The 17,170-nt window shown below is 59.1% G+C and overlaps 1 protein-coding gene across 14 annotated transcripts in view; it reads left to right on the top strand.

The window, feature by feature from the left end:
• Positions 1-16,122, top strand: part of CEP72 (centrosomal protein 72) — a 28,590-nt gene extending 12,468 nt beyond the window's left edge. For 6 of the 14 annotated variants that reach the window (XM_074355536.1, XM_074355528.1, XM_074355543.1 and 3 more), the window contains 9 exons: positions 1,368-1,546; positions 2,870-3,037; positions 4,081-4,382; positions 6,387-6,525; positions 7,492-7,688; positions 12,719-12,845; positions 13,785-13,861; positions 14,423-14,614; positions 15,685-16,122. In XM_074355536.1, coding sequence (XP_074211637.1) covers positions 1,368-1,546; positions 2,870-3,037; positions 4,081-4,382; positions 6,387-6,525; positions 7,492-7,688; positions 12,719-12,845; positions 13,785-13,861; positions 14,423-14,614; positions 15,685-15,996 — 1,693 coding nt within the window. In that variant the 3' untranslated portion in view covers positions 15,997-16,122. Of the gene's footprint in view, positions 1-654; positions 1,547-2,869; positions 3,038-4,080; positions 4,383-6,386; positions 6,526-7,491; positions 7,689-12,718; positions 13,862-14,422; positions 14,615-15,684 lie in introns of those variants that run through there. The other 8 variants (XM_074355555.1, XR_012503405.1, XM_074355521.1 and 5 more) reach the window with 8 other exon arrangements.
• The last annotated feature ends 1,048 nt before the right edge of the window (positions 16,123-17,170 follow it).

A 17,170-nucleotide genomic window follows, 5' to 3' on the forward strand; every position in this document is an offset into this window, starting at 1 on the left:
TAAGTCTTCTTCAAATGTTTTTTTGGTTCCTCTCCCTTTTCTCCTTCTGTGTTCTCATTATGTGTGTGAGACACCTTTTGTATGCCGCATGATTCGTGGGTATTCTGTTCTGGGTCCTTTTTTCCCAGTCCTTTTTTCCTTCGCTTTTCAGTTTTGGAAGTTTCTGTTGATTAATTCTCAAGTTCAGAGATGATTTCCTCAGCTGTGTCCAGTCCACTAGTAAGTCCATCAGAAGCGTTCTTCATTTCTGTTACAGTGTTTTTGACTCTAATGTTTCTTAGAATTTCAGTCTCTCTGCTTATATTCCCCATCTGTTCTTCCATTTTTTCCCAGTGGATCTCTTAGCATTATTGCTCAGAGTTGCTTTAAAACCAGGTCGGATTCAGTCCAACATTTTTGCCATATCCGAGTCTGGTTCTAAGGCTTACTCGTCTTCAAGGTTGTTTTGGCTATTTGGAGTTCATTGAGATTCCACATGCATTTTAGGGTGGGTTTTCCTATTTCTGTAAAAACATCACTGAGGTTTCGATAGGACTGCACTGACTCTGTAGATGGCTTTGAGTGGTATGGGCATTTAAGAGTGTTTGTCTTCCAGTCCATGAATGAGGATGTGTTTCCATTTATTAACATCTCCTTTAATTTCTTTCGTCAAAGTTTTGTAGTTCACCTGTCCTTGATAGTCTCAAGACTGAACGGTCACAGAGTCATGATCTGGCGCAGCGTGCTTATCGCCCAGGGTGGCTGCGGAAAGCCAAGCCCGAAGTCCCCTTCTTCCTGCAGGGCGTCTGGAGGACTTTCCTAGCAGAGAGTGGGGAACGTCTCAGACCTCTCAGAGTCAGACCAGGCGCCACAGGATCAGTATTCATAGTACGTGGTTGAGTGCTGTTTCGAAGAGAGACTTCTCACACTGCCCTGTTGGAAGTGAGGTCCCTCTGAGTGTGTTCGCCTTTCACGGAGGGACGTCCTGTTCTAAGATGCTCACCGTTCAGTTGGTTGGGAAGTGCTTTCACTTAATGCAGAAGCAGGAATCTGGGGCTCCACACCGGGGGCCGTCTGGGTCACACACATCGCCTTGCTGGTGCGTGGGGGGGGATGGGGCAGCAGGGGATGGCCAGGCGGAGCCTTCCAGAATCTCTGTCCTTGAGCAAGCCCCGGTGGCCCCTGCCCGTGCCGGGCTGGTGTGGGGACACGAGACCTTGCTGCCCGTCCCGTGGTCCTGGCTGAGTCCGCTCGGCCTCCTTGCAGCAGACGCCCCGGCGCCACCACCCAGAGACCTTGTGGCCCCGCTGGCGGCAGAGGCTCCCTCGTGGGGTCGCATGGGCTGCTGCTCCGGCACTGGCTTTGCCTGTCTTTGCCTGTCTTTGCAGACCGCGCCACTCCAGAGCCACGTGCGCCGACCCCTCGGCCGGGAAGTGCTTGGTCATGGACACGGACGACGAGGCGGTCCTGAACCTCATTGCCGAGTGTGAGTGGGACCTGAGCAACCCTCCCGGGAGCACGAGCTCCAGCCAGAAGGAGCGAGAGGTCAGCTTCCAGGGCTCCCAAGGTAGGCTGCTGCTCCACGGAGAATGTCGGCGCGGCCGGCCTGCCCCAGATGTCAGTATCCGCCAGCTTGAGGATGCATGGTGGCATCGAAAACTGACCTTTCGTGCACCCTCTCCCTGCAGTCTTGGTGCACCAGGAACTACCAGTGACTTGGGTCACGGGTTATAAATGGAGAAGTCAGTGTATCTGAGGTGGGCCGTCATGCTGCATGGCACTCCCAGTTATGGCCCTCCTCAGACCAGTCACAGACAATGAGGAAATATGTCCTGCGCCCAGGGGACTGAGCCCCCACTGGCCACAGGCAGCCCCTCCCAGCTCCTGCTGCACATGGGACTCAGACCCAACGGGGCCGCGGGCATGAGCTCCACGCCCTTCGCTGGGGGCTCTTTTACCAGGACTTGTGTGTGAAAGTCAGCCCTGTGGCTGCCGCCGGCTTCCTGAGAGCTTTCCCTGAAGACGCAGCAGGCTGAGGCCTCCCAGCTACAGGGTCACCTCTGCCCACCGGGACCCTGCTGCTCGTGGGACCGTCGGTCTCCCTCCCACTGGCTCCTGTCCTGGGGGGTACGGCGGTCTCGTGGTGGTTCAAAGTGGCATTTCCTGAAGGCGGGTGATGACCACCTCCTCACGTGCCCACGTCTCTCCCTCAGTTTCTCTCCGTGGCCGTCCCTCCGCGTCTTCTCTTCCGCGTCTTCCTGGAGTTGAGTCACACGAGCTCTTCCTGGTGATTGAATGCGAGCCCTTTCTCAGAATTAGTACTGCAGGGTGTCTCCGTTCCCGCTTGCCTTCCACTTTCCTAACAGTGCTGCAGAGAGAAGGCTTTTGAAGTCAGGGCACCATTCTCTCTCTGGCGGTGCATGCTGCGTGCTGCTGCCTTTGCTCAGGGGCAGGTCTACGTCCTGCAGCTCAGTGCTCAGGCCTGAGCTCCGTCCTGGAGTGAGCTCATGGATGTGCTGTGAGCGTGTGGGTCAAGGTGTCCGTCCCCCATGTGTACCCGGTTGTGCCAGGGCCATTTACTGGAAAGATGGTCTTTTTCTCCCTTAATCACCTTGGCACGCTAGTTAATCCAGTTGGCCGCAGTCCCTTTCTGCATTCTGTTGGCCGTAGCGTCTGCCTTGGTGCCCTGCTGAACGGCTGCTCCTGAGTCGGGCTAGGTCCCTCTCCCCAGGCCGCTGCGGGTTCAGTCGGGACAGCTGGCACTGTCACTCACCCAGCCGTCTCCCTGCTTACCCGATGTAAGGAACACATTTAACAGGTATCATTTACTGTCAGAAACTCAAAAGGTAGTTTTTAATGGAATAAAATTTTAAAAATGTTTTCAATGCAGTAGAGTCGCGGCGTCCGCTGAGCCCACTGTCGGCGCAGCACCAGTGTGGGGACTCCCGGAGGAAGGGCCGCGGGAAGACGAGCGGCACCAGGGGCGTGTTTACGGAGCTGCGGCTTCAGGACCCACGCTGCGGTGAGCCCCCTGTGCAGCCCTTCCCGCCTCGCCCCGGTGAGCACCTCACGTCTGCCGACGCTGTGACGCTCTCCCCCCTCATGATCGTGGGTGGGTGGGTGTGCAACTCTTAGACGTCTCCGCGTCCAGCTCCCTGGTCTGGAGGTGCTTCGGTGCTTTCCTGACACGCTCTCATTCACACGTGTTTTCTTCTCAGTGCACACATGGGCCAGGTTACCATGGCAGCTACATTTTAGAAATTAAAAACATGGGAGATTAGAGGGAGGGTGTAGCTCAGTGGTGGAGCACATGCCTAGTATGCATGAGGTCCTGGGTTCAATCCCCAGTACCTCTGTTAAAAAACTAATTAATAAACCTAATTACCTCCCCCTGCCAAAAAAACAAAAACAAGAAATGTAACACATCACTTCTACTCACAAAAACAAGAAAGAAAAAAAAACAAGGGAAGTTAAATGAGAAGTTCATCACAAGCCCTCGTGGCCCCAGGTTTGCTGGGAAGCCCTGGAGGTGGCCTTGCTCACGGAGAGCCTGAGGGGCTGGGGCGGGACACAGGCTGAGGCTTGAAGAGAGGCCCGGCTCGGGGACAGCCTTGTGGGGCGGATCTCAGACTCTGGTGCCTGCACGGTCCGCGTGTAGGACGGTCCCAGAGCTCTGGCTGAGGGGCTTCAACAGGACCTGCCGGGAGGGGGGGGACCTCCCTGGTTCTTGGGGTGCCTGGGGAGGCGGTTCAGCACCTGGGGGAGGGAGGGTCTTTAGTTTCCTGTAGAAACAAGCTTTTAAATTGACTGTAGTTTGCAAAGTTGTTCACTTGGCCCATCTTTGTTTTACATACTTTTTGCCAGAAAACATAGTGATTGGTCAACTTGTTTGTTGGTTATTGCTTCAGTCCTGTCACCTTTTGATGGATTTTCCGTATTTGTGCATAGGTGTCCACACACACACGCTCGCCGGCACCTGTACACACATCTACAGTCGCGCACATCAGTGCACGCGCGCACGCAGCTGTTGCTGAAGTTGCAGCGCTGGTCCCTGCGCCCAGAGAGCCTGGCGGTGAGGGTGCCGCCCCTTCTTTGTTACAGACTCCGTGGACGACAAGGACCCAGCCCTTTCTCAAAAGTCAAGTTTGTCGACACAGAAGGTGTTAAATCCATTGCCTGCTGCCGAAAAGCACAGGAAGCGAAGAATGCCTGGCGGGAGGTTCCAGGCACCTGCGGACCAGGAGTGTCTGAGCTGCCTGGAGGCACCCGACGGGCCCTCGAGCCCTGAGGAGAGTCTGAGCAGGAGGAATGGTTCTGAGGCGTGGAGCGAGGGGACCTTCTCTCACCCAGTGGCGTTGGGGCCCGGGCAGCAGGGGCCCCCCAGCGCAAGTGGCTCTGGAGAGGTGAGCCGGGGTGTGAAGGTGGAGGGGCCGCTGTCCTTGGTAACGCCACGTCGTCTGTCCACGGTGTCCACCGTGGCCCCGAGATGTGTGCAGCCTTTAGACAGCGCTCGCTAGTTTGTGCCTCCCTGTTTCGTTGCAAGTGTGCTCCAGTGCCACCAAGTGCCTTGAGGGGGAGGTGTCGTCACAGAGGGGTGCTTGCTTGCACAGTGTCCTCAGCCAGAGTCACCCGTGGCCCTGTTGTGAGCCACCCACAGGGGTTGTGGCCACTGGCTCCGTGGCCCTGTTGCTGGCAGAGTGGGAGACTGAGAGCCTGTCACGGCTGTGGGCGTGAGTGAAGACCACCTGGTGGACAGGCAGCGGCCAGGCGCCCCTGCCAGACCCCGAGCTTGCGGGGCGGGGGGCGTCCTGCCAGGTCACCCGTTTGGCAGAGACACCAGCGGGCAGAGGAGCAGGAGAGGGACCCCGCCGAGAGGGGCGAAGCACCCTGACGGGACCGTGGCCTGGGGAGGACGGGGGTACAGTGAGGTTGGTGAGGGTGGCTCTGAGGTTGGGCCGGAGCTGGAGTTGGAGAAGAACCCGGGCAGTGGCAGGCACGGGTCCAGCCCTGGCTGCTAGTTGTAGGCGGTGCGTGGCTGCTGGGCCAGCCGCTGCGGGCCGTGGGGCAGGTTCCATTTTAATGACTAGTCTGGCCGGCAGTCGTCCATTGGCATCTTCGGTCTCATAATTGAGGGGAGGAGGGAAACAGGGATTGCCTGAGTCGGGCAGGTGCTCGGGCCTTTCCTGTCCCATCACCCTGTCCCTGGATGGATGCTGCCCCATGCGGGGCTTTGCCTGGTGGACTGGTCCTGCTGTGGGGTTGGGATTTTGAGGGTGGGGGTGTTGCCTGGGGCACCCACTCCGTGTGCTGTGACCTGGTGGTGATCGTCCCCTTGGAGAGGGCAGGTTGCATGCTCAGGTGGAGGGCAGAGGCTGTGGCTGCACCGGGGAGTGGGGTCCAGCCTGGGGGCCTTGGCTGTGCCTCCTGCGCCCAAGACTGAGCGTCCAGGTGCAGCTCCTGATGGGGGAGCTCGCACAGATACTCACTGGGGTGCTCTCAGCCTCAGTCTTCTAGGGCCAGCAGCCAGGCCTTTGCATTACCATGCTGACTTGCTCCCTGGGGTGACCCTGGGCAGAGCAGTGCCCCGTCATGGGCCTGTGTTCCTCATGCTCACAGTGCTCCCGTGGGTGGCAGGGATGGTGGGGGTAGGGGCCATCCCAGCTTGGGCGCAGGTGGCTCCCACACTCCCTGCCGGGTGTCACCGCTGTTGCACACACTATCTGGGAGAAGAGCCCTTTATCTGTCCAGTGGTGGTGAGGGACACCAGGCTGTGCAGGGGGCTTCGTCCCCAGCACTGGCATCACTGGCATTTCCTCCATCCCTCACTCCCTTCCCAAACCCCAGCTTCCAGGAGGTGTTCCCAGGACACTGGGAAGTGGGCGGGAGAGCGGGAACTGTCCCCCTTCTGAGGTAATTCCTTAAACTTGGTAAATAATTTCTAAAGGGAGGAAAAGTGAGCATTGACCTGAGTGCTGGCAGCTCTGGGCCCCGGCGTGGAGCTATGACGGTCCTGCCCGCGTCCCCGAGCCCTACCACCCTGGCCACCCTCCCTCTGGCCCTGTGTGAGGATCTGTCACATTCGGGGCCTTCTGGGCGCGAGTGGCCTTTCAGACTGGGACTAGCTCCACGAGGCCTCTGTCCTCCTGGAATTGTGTTGGCTGGTTCTGGAAGGCCTGGGAAAGCTGCACTGGAACCAGTGGTTTCGTGGCTGTTGGACTCTGGTGACGGGTCAGCCATGCCTCCTGGGTGGGACATCGTCTGCAGGTTGAGGCGTGTGGACAGCCTGTCACGTGTGGGTGGTGGACGGAGCATCAGCAGGATGCACGTGCGGGCGGCGTCAGAAGTCTTGTGTACGTCAAGCCCCGGTGGCGGGAGCATAAAGCCAGGCTGTGGTTTGTCCTGTGCAGGTGTGTCCTAGGCGGCACTTGGCCGCGCCGCCCGGGAAGAAGGCCACCCTGGAGGTACTGGCCCTGGAAGCCCTCCTCGACCTGGTGGACCGATACTGGAGTGGCTGCAGGTCCCTGCACAGCAACAAGGTGTTCCTTGGTGAGTGGGGGGCCGTCGGCCCAGCGCTCTGCGGGCAGGTGCTGGACGCTCGCTGGCGTCACTGCCTCTCTGTGCTGCAGGGAGCATCCTGACGGTCCTCGCAGTGGTGGGGCTCTTGGGGTGGGGACGGACAGACACGGGGCCTCCACGGGGCCTGTGGCTGCTTCCCACCTGCTGGCCACCAGCCTTTCCAGAGGCGCCTTGTCGATGGGGGTGTTGGCGCAGCTCTTCACGGGTGTTTGCCTCCTATTGCTCCGTGTTTACCCGGGGACTTGGAGAGGTTAGACAGCGGCAGCTGTGCTCTTGGATCCTCTGAGCACTTGACGGACTGAGCGCAGGGCCCCGATTTGCTGAGCTTTTGGTGGGAATGACCTGAGGCCCAGGAGGGTGGTCCTTCCCCAGCAAGGACTCGGGGTTGCTTCCGCCCAGTGGCTGGGTGCAGGGCATGCTGGGTACCCGCCTCCAGAGTCGGGAGGTGCTGCATCCCTGGGGCCACCTGTTTCTCTGCAGCCTGAATGCAGCCTTGCGTGTCCCGGGGGAGCAGGTACCTGCCAGCTTAGCCACACCAGGGGCTCCTGAGCCTCCACTCAGAGTTGTGGCCCCTCAGCTTCTCCTGGAATCAGGGCACCGAGCCCGTCAGTCCCCCCTTCTCAGCACTGGTCTGCATTGCAGTCGTGGGACAGAAGGTGCTGTCGAAGAGAACGTCCGACAAGCCACCTCATCCTGGCCTGTCCTGAGGGCCCCTTGCTGTCAGCAGCCCTGTTGCTCTGCTCCTGGGTGTCCCCGCGTGGGCTGGGTGCGAAGAGGCCTCGCAAAGAGGCCTGCACTGTCTGGACCCTTCCACCTGGCCCCATGTCTGTCGGTGCTTCGAGGCGTGGGGCCTGTGTGTTGAAAATGCATTGAATGATCTGTGTATACTCATCCTTTCATCTCGTAATATTCATAATATTTTATTCTTACTCCTAGCTCAGGCAAGACACATTTTGTCATCTGTTCAAGAATTCACAGCCACTCAGGACAGTTCCACAACTGTGAGTGAAGAGATCAGCTACCTGACTCTGGAAAATAAGTCCCTCTATGGCCACCTGGCCGAGCTGCAGCAACAGCACAGCGTGAGGATGCGCGAGGTGGTGTCGGAGCTCGGCGACACTCGGAGGGAGATGGTGAGCCGCCCCCGGTGTGCGTCCCGTGAACTCACAGATGGGGTGGAAACGCCGCTTTGACGGAACAGGCGAGGGTAGCTGCTTGACTCTGCACATCCCCTTCCGGCTGGCGGCTGCAGCACAGGTCCCTCCTGCCCTTCCAGGACACAAACCCCCTCACCCCAGGCTGTCCCCACCCCAGGGACTCCAGCTGCCCCTAGGGTGTTCCCTGACTCTGTCCTCCAAGACTGCATGTGACAGTGATTGCAGATGGCTGCTTCCTGCTCGTCTCTGCGCGGCCCCTCCTGGGCAGCGGCCATCTGTTCTGAGAGAGGCCAAGGGGAGAGGACAAAGGGTGGAGTTGAGCTTAAGGCGGAGCTTCTGTGGCCAGTGTTCCTCGGCCCAGGCTCCCCAGACCACTGATGAGGAGGTCCACTTAGCTGCGTGGCCCTGGGTCCCTGCTGCCGTCCTGCCTGCACCAGCCAGCGGGGGACCCTTGGTGTCCTCTTGGCCCTGTGGGAACCTCGCCACCAGGTGGTGCCCAAGGGCAGCCGGAGCCAGCACCCTGGCTTGGTGGTGGAGCCGCGCCCTGGCCAGGCAGGCGCCTTTCCAGGGCCGACACTCGTAAGTGCCTGCCGTACAAAGAGGAGATCCCAAGTAAGCAACCTAGTGTTACACCTTGAGGAAGTAGAAAAAAGAACAAACCAGACTCGTCACAAACAGAAGGAAGGAAGTAATAAAGATCAGAGCAGAAATCAATGGAGCAGGAAAACAACAGGAAGAAAAGCAGCTAGACCGAGTTGGGTTTTGAAAAGATACAAAGTCAGCAAACCCTTCCTAGGCTCAGAGGACAGACTCAAGATCAGAAACAGCACAGGAGACACTGCAGTGGAGGACGCCTCAGAAGTGAGGAGGGCCAGAGGATGGTCACTTGTAGGCACGTGGAGAACCTAGAAAGACACAGGTAAATTCCTGGAAACACGCAGCCCACCGAGACTGCACGGAGAAGAATAAAGCCTGAACGGACAGGAGCACGCAGGGAGACTGAGCAGTGGTCAGCCTCCAGCAGAAAGGCCCGGGACCAGGTGGCTGCTGGCCTAGTTCTCCCAGACATCCAGAGGAGAACTAACACTCACTCTTAAAGTTTCCCAGAAAGCAGCAGTAGAGGGAGCACTTGCAAACTCATTTTATAAAAGTCAGCGTTACCCTGTCACCAAAGCCAGAGTTACCACAAGAAAAGAAACCTACAGGCCACTGTCTCTGGTGAGCAGAGACGTCAAGATGCTCCGCAGAGTGCTCGTGGACCAAGTTCAACAGCACGGCAGAAAGGCTGCGCACCGCCACCAGGTGGGGCTTCCCGGGAGCGCTGGCTGGTTGAACACGTGCAGGCGCATCCAGCACGTGGGCCTGTGGAAGGATGGAAACCACACAGGCGCCGCAACAGATGCAGGCACAGCCATGCATGGTTAAACCAGAAAATAACAAAGTAGGTGTAAAAGAAAATGTCCTCAACACGATAAAGGCCGCTTGTGAAGAGCCCTCAGCCAGCAGGGAGGAGGCTCCTTGGCGCGGCCTCGGCAGTGATGTGGGGTAACACCAGAAACGCAGGCGACAGAAGCAGAAATAAACTAGTAGGACTGCATCGAAGTAGGACACTCCTGCAGAGCCAAGGGAGCCGTGAGCAAAACGAGAAGGCAGCCTGCAGATGGGGAGAAGATATTTGCAAAGCACGTGTCTGATAAAGAGTGTCCAGAATGTGCAAAGAACTCGAAAGAAAAAAACAAGCGTGAATGAATAAAGAGCATGTGGCGTGTGCAGGCGGGACGGATGTTCTCCACTTCACGGGGAGGACATCCTGCCTCTGAGCAGCCCGGACGGACCTGGAAGGCCTGATGCCAAGTGCAGTGACTCAGGCGTGGCAAGGAGCAGACTCACAGGCACAGAGCAGGGCGGGGTCCCCAGCAGCGGGAGGTGGTTCTGCAGGCCTCGGAGCACAGACCACGCTTAGGGAGAGGCCCCGAGTCCAGAAACCTGTGGGAGGGCCAGACGTGCAGACGACAAGGTGCGCCTGAGCTTGACTGAGCGCCGGTCCCTCGGGTGTGTGCCGCGTGTCGCGTCAGTGCGCACCTTGAACGTGCGCAGCCTGCGGCGTGAATACCTGTGCGTGTGGTGACTTGACGTATTTACTCCCTGATCACCGTGGTTGGGTTTTATTGTATGGAAACTATCTATTATTTTACTTTTACTTTTACTTTACAGCAAAAGTAAATCTGATTCACAGAAGTGTTGTTTTGTGGTGAGAACGCACACGGCATCGGGGTTGGGCGCATGGGCTGCGGACTTCGGCTGCCTGGGTGTGGCTCTGGGCCCGAGGCCAGCACCACCCTGCTGAGCAGGCCTCCTGGTCTCTTGTGGCCCTCGAACCTCAGCGTCTCTCCACCCCGCCTTCCGCACGCTGCTGCCACCTGGCACCTGCCACCTGGCACCTGCCTGCGCTCCTCCCTTTGACCCTGCACGCTCTCCTGCCCCATGAGACTCGGCGCAGCCATCCCACTTTCTTCCACTAGTATTTTTAGACCTTTTTCTGTCCTTCTAGTTTACTGGTGCAGTTACATTTAAAGTGGGTTCCTTTTAGGCAGCGTATAGCTGGATCTCTCTTTTCTGTAATTAACGATCTCTGCCTTTTATTTTCAGTAGCTTTTTAAAAAAATTAATTAAACTGAAAAAAAAAGGTTCACCCATTTCTTCCTTCCTTGACCTCTGCCAACCACCTGTCTCTTCTTTGTATCCATGAGCTTGGTTTGGTTTGGTTTTGTTTTTGATTCCATGTACGAATCTGATCACACGGTGTTGGTGTTTCTCTGACTCACTTCACTTGGCTTAATATTCCAGGTCGAACCATGTTGCTGCAAATGGCATTATTTCACTCTTTTAATGGCTGACTAGTACTCCATCGTATAAACACACAACAGCCTCTTTATCCGGTCATCTGTCGATGGACACTCAGGTTGCTTCCACGTCTTGGCTACTGTAAACAGTGCTGCTGTGAACATTGGGGTGCACGTGTCTCTTTGAGTTAGAGTTTTGGTTTCCTCAGTTAAGTACCCGGGAGTGGGGTTGCTGGGTCATGTCGCAGTGCTGTTGTCGGGTTTCTGAGGAACCGCCAGACCGCTCTCCACGGTGGCTGCAGGGCATGGGGCCCCTCTTCTCTGCGTCCGCGCCAGCGTCCGTCACACAGGCCTCCGTGAGCACGGCCGCTCTGCCGGGCGTGAGGAGTCGTCGCGTTCTGGCTTTACTTGCTGTCTAGTAGTGACATCGGGCGTCTTTCGTGTCCCCGTTGCCCGCCTGTATGTTTTCTTTGGAAAAGTGTCTGTTCACGTTCTCTGTCCATTTTTAAATCAGATTGTTTGGCTTTGGCTGTGGAGCTGTGAGTTTCTTGCGTATCCTGGACAGTGGCTCCGCACCAGACAGCAGTTTGCAGACAGCCCTCCCCGTCTGCAGGCTGCCTTTCGTTGTGTTGACTGGTTTGTGGCGCAGACGCTTTTTGGTTTCTGCTGGGCGGCTGAGAGGATGCGTCGTGAGCTGCCGTGGGTTCTTGCCCCCTGGGCTGGACTGTGTGTTGTGCGGAACGAGTCGCACTTGGAGCGGTATCTGTTTACATCGAGTGGTCTCTCCGGGTCAGGCCTGGCGCAGCGGGGCTGCCACATCTGCCTCGGGGCTCCTGGGGCTGCCCAGGCTGTCGCTCAGGCAGCTGTCCACGCTCACCTCGGCGTCCTCGCCGCATGCCACATGGGAGGCCTCACGACCTGGCAGCTGGTGAGGAGAGGCCCCCACAGGCTGTCGTTTGTAAAATGGGAGTGAAAGGAGGACGAGGCTTAATGTTGGTGCTTGTGGTTTTGTCAGGAAAGAGGTCCCACGCAGGCTTCCTTTCAGAGAGAAAAATGACAGTGAATGAGTGGTCTGTGCAGCCAGGGGTGCCAGTGCACACAAGGACTGCAGCCCCCGGCCTGGGCATGGTTGCATGCAATGCATCGTCCCCTGGGAGGTCCAGGACCGCAGGTCCAGACAGATGGGTCCCTGATGCCATCTGCACAGAAGTGTGGCCGTGGTGGGCAGTGTGAGTGGCCCTGTCCCACAGGGTGGCTGGGGGCCACGGGACAGGCCAGCCGAGAGGCCCTGCCATGGATGCTTTACAGAACCATCCACAGCCCCAGAGCCCTGCTCGGCACCTCCTCGGGTCTGCGCTTTGCGGGGAAGCCCCTTAGTTCTGAGGGCCCGTCCTGTGAAGATGGGACTCCGTGGTTGTGCATGTGTGCTGTGTCATGTTCGCGAGGCCCCAGTGCCCAGGGCGCTCTGGAGCCGTCCCAGTGTGGCTCTGAGCAGAAGTGGCCTGTCTGCTGCTTACCACCCTGCTTGGCTGAGATCTTAATCAGGACCTCGGACCCAGTCCCTGTCCCTTTGGAACTCAGCACGTCCCTGGGAGACAGGCCGTCAGATGGCACTGGCCAGGCAGACAAGGGTTGGTGAGCAGGTGGGGTGTCCTGTCGCCTCGAGGCTGAGAGGCTCACTTCTGGTGGAAGCCCTGTGCCTGTTGGGTGGCCTTGGTCCCCTCCTCTCACTCTGCTGTCCATCAGCATCTGGGCGTCCCTTCATTCACCCAGGACAGGGCAGGAGCTTGGGCCGCAGCTCCCCATGATCAGGCAGTGGCTGGTGTGAACCCTGTGTGTGGAGCACAGGTGTGGAGGGCCCACCCTTGACCTGCTCCTGGGTGGGGAGGGGGTGCCAGGCCTGGCTGTGGCAACCAGGGCCTTCCTGGAGGAGGTGGAGCTGAGGCAGCCACCCCTCTGAGGGTCCCCGAGCCCGGCCTGGGGCAGCGTGCTGGCGGGGAGCGGTGCCGTGAGGCAGGCTGACTGCCCTTCCCTCCAGTTTGGCCGTCATGGTGCGTGAATCCACGAGCCCCCCCACCCCCTAGCCCGGTGCTTTTGGTGGATTCGTTGTGCTTCTGTGAGGTGGACTGAGGCGGCCCTGTCTGTTCTGTGCTGGGTCTGCAGGACCACCTGAGGCAGCACCTGGACCGCGCACTGGAGGAGAGCAGCAGCCTGAAGTCGCTCTTGCGCAGCGTGAAGGAGGCGGCGAGAAGCGCCGACCCACCGGCCACGCTGAGCGTGCATATCGCGGGTGAGTCGGGGGCGCCTGTGCGTGCTTCTCGGGCGCCAGAACCGCTCCGGGGCAGCGCGGGGAGGCGGTGGTGGCTGGGCTGCGTGCTTCTCTGGCCCCCGAGAGGCCCTTCTGCTCCTGCTCCTCCCAGACCCTGTCTTCACTGTCTGGGGTGATGTGGGGTGACGTGGGGACACGTGGTCCAGTGGTTCCTGCGTTCTTGCCTCTTGGGGACCTGAAAGACAGATGGTGAGTGTCTGGGGCAGGAGCACAGCCCCGCGAGCCCCTGTGCGGCCACCTGCCCATCGGGTCCCCTCAGCCCCTCGCTGCCCCGTTGGCTGTTTCACTGAGTGCGAGAGTTCTTTCCGGCTTTCTTTCCCCGTTTCTTCGTGACATTGTCTCTCGCGAAGTCGCTCTTTGTTGCTCGAGCCCTGTGGCTGCCTCTGGTTCTCTGATCCGGCGCTGGGCTTCTCTTGTTCCTGGTCTCGTGGAAGCAGTCGGCGGGGCCTGGTGTGTCCTGGGACTGGCTTCCATCGTCTGAAGGGCGCCCCGTGCTTGGTCCACACTGTGTGGGGCTGCCCTCAGCCTCGGCCTCCAGGAGCCCCAGATAAATGCGGCGCCCCCTCGGGGTCATCCAGGCCCTGTCCCCCTCCTCCCCGCTGTCCTGTCCTGCTGGACCCAGCCCCTCGCCAGCCGGTCTGCAGTGCGGCCCTGATCCAGGAGCCCTGGCGGGTGGGCCTCAAGGGGTCACCCCGCTCTCCCCGAGCATGCCCCGTGACAGCATGGCTGCCCACTTGGCCTGAGGGGTTTCCCGTGACAGTGGGGACACTGGGCTCTCCGTCCTCAGATCTGCCGGCCCCTGCTCCCCCACAGATGTGGACACCACGCAGGACTCGTGCCTGCCTCGTGTTTGGGGTCTTGAGGCCACCTTGTCACCAGGTGCTGGCCTGTCGTCAGCAGGGTTCTGCTCCTGGTGCCTGACTGACGTGGGGGCTCTGGGCGCCTCCCCCCGTGGGATGCCTGTCATCAGCCCTCAGGTGCGGGTTGGGGTGGGTGCAGACTCTCAGCAGTGTTTTCCCCGCTTAGCGCTTGGAGGACGTGCCCCGTGGCTGCTGAGGACCTGCTGTTGGTGTCAGGTCCCCTCCGCCTGTGACCTCTCCCCGGCTTGCGTTGTTTCTGGTGTGGAGTTGTGCGGTGGCCTGTCTTCCTTCAGAGTTCTACGTGCCCAGCAGCCAACAAGTGTTTCTTCCCCTCTCAGTTGGAAACCCAAAGAGAGACAGGAGACATGTGGACGGGCCCAGGGGCCCCAGGGTCTTCTTACCGCCCCTCCCCAGAGCCGTGGGCCCCGTCAGGCTCTTCCTGGAGGCCTGGCTCCACCAGCAGGCAGATCCGGCTCAGGGACCTCCAGCGGGTGCCAGGCCCACCTCCACCCGCCTGCCCTCTCCGCGCCCCTCAGGGTGTCCGGAGGCAGCGTCCCGTGGCTTTGCCCCAGGAGGGCTGGCGGGGGCTGCTGGGGGAGCGGCTGACTGTGGAAAGGGGGGGTGGGGGCTTCCTGTCCGTGCCTGGTGCCCTTACCAGTGTCCTTCCCTGCGCCCCAGGTGCCCTTTAGACTCTGGAGCGGTTTCAGCTTTCAAGAAGGGAGTGAGTGCCGCTGGACATCACTGTTGTCTCCCTGCAGCGCTGCAGGCGGATGTGAAGAGCCTGTCGGGGGAGGTGCTGGAGCTGAGGCAGCACCTGGAGCACGACGACAGGGTGCAGGAGCTCACGCAGCTGCTCCAGGAGAGCCACAGGTGCTCCCGGGCCCGCTGCCCCCAGCGAGGTGCCGTCCGCTTGCCTGTGCCCCAGCTGTGTGTGCGGGCCGCCACAGGGCAGAGCCCCCGTTTATTCAGAGGCCTGTGTGCTGGGAAGTGGGTGGAGGCTGCAGAGGTTAAGCCGGCCTCGAGACGGGCTGTCTGGCTGGGGATGGGGTGCAGGCGTGGGAGCCCTGGTTCTGTGGCCTCAGCGGGAGGTGGGCCTGTGGGCAGCGCTCTGCCCCCCACCTCCCTTTCTCTCTTTTCTCCCCCAACACCCTCTCACTCTTGGAGCTGAGGCCACCACACCCGCCCTGGGGGGGGGGTGGGTGCAGTCTGGGCACAGGCGGAACCAGGCCATGACCTTACAGGGGTTGAAGGTCACCGCCCCATGGGCCCCTCACAGCACAAGTGACAGAGGGAGGGGCTCCTGGGAGATGACAGCCAAGAGCCAGTCAGGGGAGGGGAGGGAGATGGGACACAGGCAGGGATGGGTGGGCCCCGTGGGCTTGATGTGGACAGGGCAGGGCTCGGAGACTCTGAGGGCAGCGGGTGGGTCCCCCTGGGGGCTCTGCCTGGCCCGGGCTATCCCGGTGGTTCCAGCAAACAGGGTTTGTCGCTGGGGAGACCCGCTCTGTGGACACAGTGGCCCTGCTTTGTCTGTCGCTGATGATGCCATGCGTGTCCCTCAGCTCGTGCTGGCTGGGCCAGTGGGGCAGCCTGGCGAGGACAGGCTGGCAGAGGGCAGCACCACCCCACTCCTAACTCCCCTGCAGGGAAACACGGTTCACGGGCCAGAAAGTCAGAACTCCCAGTTATGCTGTTCCCGTGTCAGAATTACCAAGAGGCTCCTTTATGTTTGAGCAGGAAGTAGAAACAGTTCAGTCTCCAGACCTTTTCTAGAATTGGAACATTGTTTTCTTGCCATAAAGACAGTGGTGTCCTTCTCAGGAAGCCTATGCTGGGCTGTCAGGGGCCTCGTGATTCCATGGTGCTGAGCCGCGCCTGTGGGTGTGTGATGAGCGGGCGGGGTCCCCGGGGGCTGAAGTGCTGCCCCCTGCCTCCCCCAGGTCCCTGGTCAGCACCAACGAGCGCCTCCTGCAGGAGCTGGGCCAGGTGCGGGCGCAGCACCAGGTGGAGGTGGAGCAGCTGCACTGGAGCTACAAGGAGCTCAAGAAGACCCTGGCCCTGTTCCCTGCCGGGGTCGCCAGCCCAGGCCGCCGCTAGCCCTGCGCCCCGCGCTGTGCCCGCGGTGTCTGAGCGCTTGGGGGTGTGTTCAGGGCCTGTGGCTCGGTGCTCTGAAGCATCCTAAGAAGACAGGCTTAATCCAGGCCCTTCACGTTGAGACAAACAGATCAGTCGTTTTTCATCATGCAGCTTGAGATAAAAAATGCTGTGTTTTTCTGCCTGATGTGCAAGAGAGCCATGTGGATGAGAACAAAAGAGCTCATATGGAACAAGCAGTTTTGTTTAATAAACTAACACGTCCTGAAAGGGCGGCTCCTTCATTGTGCCTGAGTTTCTGGTTGAATTCTTCTCTAACGTGCGTTGAGCACCGTGGCTGGTGAGCAGGGGCTCCGAGTTCCAAGACTTAATGAGAAAGTAGCCGTCTGGTTGTGCAGAAGACTGTTGGTGGCGTCAGTGTCCCCGAGAGGACTGTGTGCCCAGCCCCGGCCCCTGTCTTCTTTGCAGTGCATTTCTTAAATTACGTCCTCACAGGGCAGTGGGTTTCAGGAGCAGGCTGCTGGATGAAGGTGCTCTGGAGGCCGGTGGGGGTTGGGGTCCCTGGCCTTCCTGGTGTCCCTGCTGGTCACCTCAGTCATGGCGGTGTTTTTGTAACTTTGCAGGGAAGTGTCATCCCAGTTGTGGCGGGGGTGGGGGTGGGAGGAGGTGGTGGTGGTGGGTTTTTTCATCATCAGATCTTTTTTTAATTTACAGAGTTTCGTATTAATCCATTTTAAGTTCATAGAAACGTAGCACCATGCTGTTTCTCATTTGGATTTTGTTGAGCTTCTTGGACCTGAGTTTCTATTTTTCATCAAATGTGGAAAAGTTTTGGCCACCATTTCTTTGTATTTCTTACGTGACCCAGTCTTCCTGCTCCCCCAGGACCCCAGTGACACCGGTCAGACCCCAGGACTGGTCCCCGCCCTGAACTCGGGTCTTGTCAGGTTCTCTTGGCGCTTCGGGTCGGGTTGCCTCTGTCGCCCTGCTGGAGTTGACTGGTCTTTGCTCCACACACCTGCTCTGCAGCTGGGCCTGTGCAGTGACTCTTTAATTTCAGAAATGATACGTTTCTTAGTTCCAAAGTGACGTTTGCTTCTTTTCTGTCAGCTTTTATTTCCCATGATGTTCATGTTTCATTTCACCCCTTAATTGTATTCCTAACATCTTTACTACAGCTAATTTCAAATCATCTGCAAAGTGGTGATACCAGCTAACCCACCTACTGGCAGGTACATGGGGGCCGGTACGTGGAGTTACCCGCTGGTCTCCGCTTCCAGCACTGAGCGTCACGTTTTTAATCCAGAGGCACCTGCCCCTTGTGGTCTAGGG

The sequence above is a fragment of the Camelus bactrianus genome, chromosome 3 (genome assembly GCF_048773025.1).
Source record: "Camelus bactrianus isolate YW-2024 breed Bactrian camel chromosome 3, ASM4877302v1, whole genome shotgun sequence".
Taxonomy (NCBI): domain Eukaryota; kingdom Metazoa; phylum Chordata; class Mammalia; order Artiodactyla; family Camelidae; genus Camelus; species Camelus bactrianus.